The 9,096-nt window shown below is 42.5% G+C and overlaps 1 protein-coding gene across 1 annotated transcript; it reads right to left on the reverse strand.

The window, feature by feature from the left end:
- Positions 1-3,615: 3,615 nt before the first annotated feature.
- PPP1R3C (protein phosphatase 1 regulatory subunit 3C) lies at positions 3,616-8,726 on the reverse strand. The gene is made up of 2 exons (XM_069099218.1): positions 8,473-8,726; positions 3,616-6,007 (listed from the first exon to the last, which is right to left on the reverse strand). Exons 1-2 carry the CDS (start codon positions 8,484-8,486, stop codon positions 5,068-5,070), a joined length of 954 nt encoding a protein of 317 aa, XP_068955319.1. The 5' UTR covers positions 8,487-8,726; the 3' UTR covers positions 3,616-5,067.
- Between the last annotated feature and the right edge of the window lie 370 nt (positions 8,727-9,096).

Genomic DNA, 9,096 nt, shown 5'->3' on the forward strand with positions numbered 1-9,096 from the left:
ACACTTTTATATTTAATCTGCATTATTATTCTCTTTCTAAAGTCTAGACCATCACCAAAACAAATCAAGACCTGATTTATGGTGTTTTTGCTAATTTCTAAGGTGTAGACGCTTATACTGAAAATTTAACAATAGGCCCTGACTAGCCAGTTTGAGCACACCCCAACTACAAGTAATCCAAGACCTTCAAAGAGGTAGGTAATTCCACTTCCCATTTTTTTTAGAGATTGAATTGATAGGAAGTTTTTCCTCATGACAAGATCACATTTGCCCTTTTGCAGCTTCCAAGTTTTGTATCTGTTCTGCCCCTCTATGGCTAAGTAGAATAGCTTGAACCCTCCTCCCATCCCCCATGATAGCATTTCAAATACTTGAGGATAGCTCTCCATGTCCTCCCTGAATGTTCTCTTCTCCAGGAGCTTGTGCATCCTTTAGGCCAAGGTGTATCTGATTTCCTGGGGTCTTACACTGGCTTGGAATTTCTAATTTAGAACCTGAAAATAATCCCTTATTTGAGGTCTACCACTACCCAAACAAGTGAGATGACTAACATGAGTCCCTTTGCATGACTTAGAAGCATCTAGAATCAACATGGGTCAGGGGGAAGAATGCTGAACCAGGAGGCCCAGCCCTTAGTTCAGATCCCAGCTTAACTATTTATTATTTGTTTAACCTTAGACAAGTCATTTAGCCTATTAAATGAAAAGGTTGGACTCAACCTCCAAAGTTCTTTCCGGCTGTTGATCTATGATTCTATAAGTAAATCAGGCCTTTATTTATTCAAACACTCACTGCCTACAAGTCTGGGGAAATGATGGGGCTACTACGGAAGGAAGGAACAACAATGGTCAGATGAGATCTTGTACTATGAATACCAAGCTCCCAAGGGATCATGATGTACAATCATGCTCAGAGAATTCACTGCACATCCAACTACCTGAATTCCTATGTGCCAGTAACCTAGCAACAGGGAAAGGAAAGGGCTAAAATGCTGGGGGATGGGTGACCGTACGCATAGAAGAGGAGACCCTGATTATCACCTGTTACCAGAAGACAAAAAAAAAAATTGCACATAGTACCCAAAGCATATTCATGAGCAGCATGCTGAAAAGAGTCGAGAACAGGCTGCTGGATGAAGACTGGTCTAAGAAACTAGCAGTATTTACCATGAAGAAAAGAAGACCTAGGAAAGGGAATAGCATTACAGCCGTCTTCAAGCTTTTGGAAGATTGTCATGTGGAAGACTCGTTCTATATAAACCCAGAAAACAGAACCAGAAGCATTGACACACATAGACAGAGGCAGATTGAGGCTAGATTTAAGGCAAAACTTAACAATTGCTGTCGTTTTTAGTAGTGCCTGATTCTTTGTTACCTCATTTGGGGTTTTCTTGGCAGAGATACTGGAGTGGCTCACCATCCTCCTCTCCAGATCATTTTACAGATGATGAAACTGAGGCAAACAGGGTTAAGTGATTTGCCCAGGGTCACACAGATAGTAATTGTCTGAGGCTAGATTTGAACACAGGAAGATAAGACTTCCTGACTCAAGGCCCAACACAATTAGAGCAGTCTAAAAGCAGAATGGAATGCCTCCAGAGAGATAAGGTATCATCTTGCTGCTGGTCTTACAACTGAAGTTGTTAAGAATCATAGATCCACAGTCAGAAGGGGCCACCAAGGCCATCTAATCCAACCTTATTTTGCATACAGAGAAACTGAGGCCCAGAGAGGATAACTGACTTATCCAAAGTTGCAGAAGTTGTTAGCTTCAGAGGTGGAATTTGAACCCAAAGCCTCTGACGTGAGAGGCAGGGCTCTCACTACTGTACCACAAGACACTGTAGAAAGCCAAGTTGTTCATGTATGGGTCAGACTATGACCTCTGAAACCCCTTTCAACTCAGACATTCAGGGAGTTACAAAATAAGGTTAAGAATCTAGATCTAATCTCTAGAAAACCTTACCTTCCACTTCTGACAGTATTCAGGTGAAAGTCAGTAGGGTCCAGTAGTTCACCAATCACACAAAATACCATCCCCCTGACCCCGTGACCTCCTAATTCCCCCCCCACTCCCCCTTCCCACACACACACTAGTTTTGCTTGAAATTGGGAAGGTAATCATTTTGGCAAACAAAATAAAGTTCTTCCTGGAATGACCAGATCAAACATTTTGTTTCAATGAACAATTGAGAAAGAACAAACAAATGAATAAAAGAGTAAGTACTGAGGTCTATGTACAAAACATTGTGCTAAATGCTAGAGATACAAATAGAAAAGCAAGATTGCCTTCTTTCTTCTCAAGAGCTGATACTCTCATCGAAAACTAGAAACATAAAATCCAAACCACAAACTAATCCCCAAAGTAAATCTAACAGTACCAGATCTTACTGTATGAGACAAATGAACTAGAGGTTAAATTTCAGGCAGTAAGATTTAGAGCTGGAAGAAACCTCAGAGATCATTTAATCTAACCTCTTTGGTTTTACAGATGAAGGAAGTGAAGCCCAGAGGGATCCAGTGACTGGCCCAAAGTTGTGCTACTAGAAAGGAGGATTTAAGCCTGGTCTTTCATCTCCAAATTCAAGGCACTTTCTACCATGCTACCCCCACCCAGATTTGTATTTCTTGGCTTTTAGTCAAGGCCGCCATCCACCTCTTGATCACATGCAACAGGAGGAAAAAAACAAACAAAAAAACCCACTGGCATTATGCATGTAAACCAGGGCCTAGGAGGCAGAAATGAGCTGGCCACACATCCACATGCCAGGAAAACAGACTAGCATACAGAAGTGTGGGTTGGAATAGACACTCCAGAGAGGTGCAGAGATCTTTTCTTCATCTGATCAGCATTGACTTCAGGGAGAACAGGCAAAGATCATTCCCATCCTTTAACGAGCATCTTGGTTAATTTGGCTTTCGCAGAAAATAGAAATCTTTCTCCCTCATGTTTGTATATGCTTTTCCCCAAGTCCCCAGACTTACTAGAATGTTCATTAGTATCAGACATTCCAGCAAGTTTTCTGACACTAGCTTTTTCTGATGCACCTGAAGCTTCTCACTCCTCAGCCTGCTCTGCTCATCCTGCATTATGACTCATTGATATCACAAGTTTCTTCCCCTGGAGTCCATATACAGAGTAATCTTGGGTCAACAGGAGAGTCGATCCTCCAGTTTCCCTTTCCAATTTTAAGTTGTAAAGATTACCCCACTTCCCCCCTCCCACCTGTCCTCTTGACCCCTAAAATTATGTTGTATTTTTTTTCTGTACATGTTGTTCCCCATTCCCAGAAAATGTCTAATCTTTGAGAGGAGAAACTATTTGTCTTTGTTCCCCAGCATCATGTCTGGCACACAACTGGTGATTAATAAATGCTTCTTGAATACCTGAGCAGAAATTGGGAGATGTACATGAGCATTAACTCCTAGGGTGTGGAGGTGGTAGAGATTTGAAAGTGATGGGTAGCACATTTCATTACAGGAGGCCCAAATTGTGAACGTGTATTGGATCTCAACTAATCTGCTCTCGTTAAATCTAGCAAGATCCTATGAGACTGATTTTACATTTGTGTTCTAGTATGGTGTAGGAAGTAGTGAAGAAGGAAAAACCAATCTGTTCTTTTATCAAACAATTTATTCTTAAAGTGACAAGCTCACATAAAATACCTACAGTAGGCTGAAGTATTAACAGTAGAAAAGTTTTCGGTGCTAACCAGCTTCTAATAACTTCATTGCAAAAGTGTTCCAAATTGGTATTTTGTCAGCATGGCAAAATACGTTCCTTTAAGTGACCAGGGTTCACTCTTTATTACTTGAAAGAAATGTACATCACACTACTTTATGAACACCAAGGACTAGTGTATATTCACAGTTGATAACTATTTTACAGAATGGATTTATACAGTCAGAGAACAAGTATTACAGTATGACCAAGACAATTCTCACATCTATAAAACAGAAGAGAAATAGTTCTGCTTAAAGAAACAGGGTGAGAGGTCCCTAATCGCATGTGTTTAAGGTGCTGGATTCTTAGAGACTCCTCTTTTCATCAAAGATCACATTCGGAAGTACAGCTGAAAGATAAGTCACCTTCAATATGAAGGATGCTGGTTGTATACACACAGACACCAATATCAAAGACATATTGGTACTGCAAGGCAAACAGTCCACAGTGCAGACTTCTTCTAAAGCATACAAACACTCAAGACTTAGCAAATGGTCATTTGAATATCTGGGTTAAGCAACTAAAATATCGATTAAGGCACTTATAAGATATTGGGATTCTACTTTGTGTTAGACAGTCTAAGTGGGTGGTACTAGGAAATGGCAAGGTTTAGTGTTAGCCATCTACAATGAAGAACACCAACATGGTGGCCATTACAAATGAGGTCACCTCTCCTACTTAAAACAGTAGGATTACAAATCTTGATTTATTTAAACCTTCTACAAGTCATTGTTTTGGATTAGGGCATCCTTTCTGTTTTGAGAAATGACTTAAAAGTGATAGCTACGCTCTAGAGTTTTCATTCACTTTTACATCCTCATTGGTGTCCCATAATGTTGAATGCAGCCCCACCAGAGCATGCCCCTTTTCTCCACAAGTGTATTTACAGGGCATCTTCCCCTTCTTTGTATTAATCCTCCAGAAGAGAATTGTATAACCTACTTGAAAAAAATATCACACAGTAAGTTTACATTTCTTCACCAACATACAAATCTTTCTCCCATCCCATCACAGTATATGAACTCCATCTTGTGAACCCTCTTCAGACATGCCTCATACCATTAACACAGCTTCCTTTCACCATCATGTATACTTCCTCATAGCTTTCTTGCCCCAAGATAAAAGCTAGTGAACATTAAGTGCATTGATAAAATATGATATACATACATATTATTTATAATACAGAACTGAGACTTAATGGACTGCTGTCTTCCAAATAATCCCTTCCAATTTGGGCACCAAATTGAGGGCCATTTTGCTTTCTAGTTAGGGTATGAAACACCCAAACCTATCAAAAGACCACAGTCAGAGCTTCCTATGATTAGCATAGCTAGCCAACCCAATTCATCTATATGAGGCCAAGTTTTCCATTCTCCCCCAGCTCTGCCATTCAGGAAAAAGCTCATTAGCTAGCCTTGGGCTTCCAAAGAGTGGAGAATCAAGTTCGGCTTTATTTGTTGTCTGGCGGAATGTACAGTCCTGTGAGGCCATCTGTGTCTGCACCCCATCTGGCTTCCACTGCACATGGACAATCTTGTAATTCTGACCCTCGTTATTATCCCAGAATACCTGTCCATTGCTATTATAGGAAATGCAGAACTCAATTTTCTCCTGAGTTGGAATGACAAGAGGCAAGTCAATAGAAAAGGAAAACGTGTCAGTATCAGATCCTCCATAGACATTTTTCATATAGACACAGTCCACATCAGTATAGGTCTTCCATGTGTCAAAGGTGATGCGGACCTGGACTTTCTTCTCAAAACTCACATTTTTTACTTTCACTGTTCCCGTCAAAACTCTCTCTTGCAGAGAACAGTTCTCCAGGCAGACCAAGTTCTTCTGAAGGTGGTTCCGGAAACTTAAATAGTCAGTTGATGGTTGAGGGAAATCCAAAATCAAGTTTTTCTCTTCATGGAGCTTGAGGCCGGTTGTGATGTCTCCCAGATCTAACAAGTCGAACTGAAGATCCCACACAGGTTCGTCCTGGAACTCCGAGAAGACATGAATTGCAGTCAGAGACAGGCCCTTGGAGTCTGCAAACACCACTCTTTTCTTAGTGCGGCTGGGGGAGCACTTCCAGTCATTCTGGGCCTTTGCTTCATGCTTGATGTTGAGACATGGTTTAAGAGGTTTTAACCGGTTTATAAAATTTCTTCGCTGGAATTCATCATAAGGGCCCAGGAAGCTCTTCAGAGGTGGTGAATGAGCAAGGCAGATTCTCATGGCCATGTCCACTGGCATGACTGAACTTGTCAGAGGCCTGGGATCTAAAACCTGAATCATTCTGAAATGGAAAAAAAAAAAAGGAAAGGAATTATTCTCTTTGTTTGCTACCCTTCTAAGAATCTTCCCTTCCCAGTCCCAAATACATATTTGCTATCCATATAACTGAAAGGGGTGGCATAGTGGGTAGAGATGCAGCCTTGGGCTCAGGAAGAGCTGAAGTCAATCGATAAATATATAATAAGTGTATATCGGGTAGTCTGTCTACTAGGAGCTGGGGCTATGAAGACAAAAATGTAAAAGCTCCTGCCCTCAAGTAGTTCACAGTCTATAAAGGAAAATAATACATATACACATAAGTACTTATAAAAAAATGAATCCTATAAGACACATGCCATATTTTGTGATCAATGAAAAGTCATTTAGTGCTCCAGACAAGACTAAGTTATAGGAGAGTTGCTGACTGAAGTTGGTGGCAAGTTTCCTACACCAGTGAAATCACAGGTCCAGATTTGGTAGTGGAGGGGAAGATGACAGAGGCTATCCTGTTACTATTAGGGACTGTAGTAGGAAACACATGATCTGGATCCCAGACCCAGGAAGGTACCTGAGTGATTTTAAGGAAGTCACTTCCTTTCTCTAGACCCCAGTTTCCTCTGTAAAACGAGAGGGTTAGGCTAAATGTTCCCTAAGACCCCTTCTTACTGGCTACAATTGTCTCTTTTCGGGAACCACTCACCACATTCTGAATTACCCCAAATCCTTTTGTTTTACCAAAAACACAGCAGTATACATGGCCCAGAACAGATGCTTAATAAACCCATTCTGATCTACTGCTCCCTTGGTTTACCTTCTGTACTTTCACTGTTTGATTATATCTTAAGTAAGGTGCAGGGCAAAGACAGCCATACTGATGGCTCTGTTAGAAGATTATGAAGGAACTTGAAATTGTTATATAAAGTGAGGTATGAAGAGTATCTGCAAGCTTTATCATGCATTCCTTCTCGATTTCCCACAAATAACTGAGAATCTGACTATCATCAAGCTGAAATACACATGCTACCAAATCCCATGAAGCGTTTAGAAGACTCCCACACTAACTGTACTGGAAATCACTGACGTCCTTGGAGCTCTGAGCTCCCTCCTCCCCTTCCTCCCCCTTCTTTTCTCAGCCCTTTAGTCACTTTCACATATTACTAGCAACCTAAATCTGGGGTCTAGCCCGAGCCCCACCTAGCTGAGTATTGTACACAGGAGGTGCTAAATGCTTGTTGGATGAATCACAAGAAATCATGGAGGTTTGTCTCCAGCACCAGTTTTGGAAATGATATCATTTATAATATCATGAGCTGGATTTATCAATCCAGTTTTGTTATGTGTTATCATAAGTTATCCAGCAGTTATCTACTGCTTGGATCAGTAGCTGAAGTTTTGGAGGCCTAGACTTGTGATTTCATGAGTGCAGGGAACCCTTGGGGAAAAAACCATTAATGCCACACAGCCAGTGTATCAGGGGGGTGACTTGAAACCACATCAACCTAACTTCACTGCTGTTTCTTCTCCTGAAGTTAACAAAACAAGTAACCATCATTTCTAGTTGCCTTCTGGGGAAGAGAGGGGGTCCCTAAATGAGCCTTAAGATTTCTAATTCTAGGGTATAAATGTCGCTATCTATAAAGGTGACAGGCAAGTAGATATAGAGGGCCAAAAAGAAGCTAAGATGTCATTTGTGATCTCCTACCCAAAGAACTGAAACTCCTCATAGGGAAGAGTCTGAATTTTTAAAGCCTCTTGCCAAGTCATATTTGGCATGGTTACTCAGCTTTTTTCCTCTTAGTGCATCTCTGTGGCAGCTTTAATGCTCTAGCTTGTCACACCCCCACCCCACCCCCACCCCCATTCTAGATTATTTCCAAGAGTTAAAAAGCAATAGTTTACTCTGATTTGGAGGGCCTAAATACTGCCTGTTGAAGCAAACTGAGTTAAGCTTAACCGAGAAAGAGCGATTTCGAATACAGCTAATTGACTTTTTAAGGCTTCATCTTCCACAACGGGGAGAAGCTCTTTTTTCCAAGTTATAAAGTTAAGCAAAGTTGTCGTGGGCTACATTTTTATCTGCAGGTTGTGGGAAGGGAGAAGTTGCAAGAAAGTGAGAAATCTGAAATCAAAGTGCACAACTTGGATGCAGATAGCCTGCATCAGTCAAGATGAAGAGGAAAGCAAAAGAAGTCTTCAGAAACCGAGACAAGAGACAGCATCCCAAATCCCTGCTGATCTCCAGGGAGCCAGAAATACAAAAATATATACATAGATAGACACATATATACTTACACACATATATACTTGTACATGAATATAGGCGTGTCAACATGTACATACACACATATATAGTCAGTTCTCCTCGTGGTTTCATACCCCTAAACCACGAGTCTCGACCCATCTGTTCTCCCCAGTTCGCTCTGCACCCCACCCCACCCCAATCCCCCAGCTTCGCCTTGGCCCTTGCAAAGAGAGCAGGCGGCTTACCTGGTGCAACTCATCGGGTACTAAGTCAGCCACAAGAGCTTCAAAAGCCAGCAGGACTTTCTCCCTGGGTTTCTGGGTCAGCTAACCTCCTCCTCCGCATCCGCTCAGAGCAGAGTAGCGCCGAGCGCTGCGGGAAGCAGCTGCTTATCTGTCTTCGAGGCACCGGGGTTTCACGTGAAACCCAAGCCTTGACCAATCCCCGGCCGGCTCCGCCTCCGGACAAGCAATCAGGGGCCAACTCGGAGCCCTAGCCGGGAGAACGTGATCGGCTTGGCTGGGGAGGGCTGGACTGCGGGGAGGAGGCGGGCCAAGCCAAGAGGAGAGGGAGGGGCGGGGGGCCCGAGCCGGCTGAGGACTGGCCAGCTCCATCGCAATTCGACCAGCTGAGTTCAGCCCACAGCCGCGTTACCTGGGTTCGAGGCCAGCTGGAGCGCAGCCCGTAATGGAAACCCTACGCTCTTTGTGAGTGTGTGTATGGAAACGCTGTGCGCATTTCTGTGTGCGAGTCTGGGAGCGTGAGTGACAGCGTGAGTCTAAACTAAGAAGCTAAAGATCACGAATAGCTTCCTATCGAGGTGAGGTCCAGAGAACATTTCATAAAGTCTCCCTTCTCCAGTGCCCTCG

Source organism: Petaurus breviceps, unplaced genomic scaffold (assembly GCF_028583685.1).
Source record: "Petaurus breviceps papuanus isolate PSGF00001 unplaced genomic scaffold, PetGlider_PUasm1.0 37, whole genome shotgun sequence".
In the NCBI taxonomy this organism is placed as follows: Eukaryota; Metazoa; Chordata; class Mammalia; order Diprotodontia; family Petauridae; genus Petaurus; species Petaurus breviceps.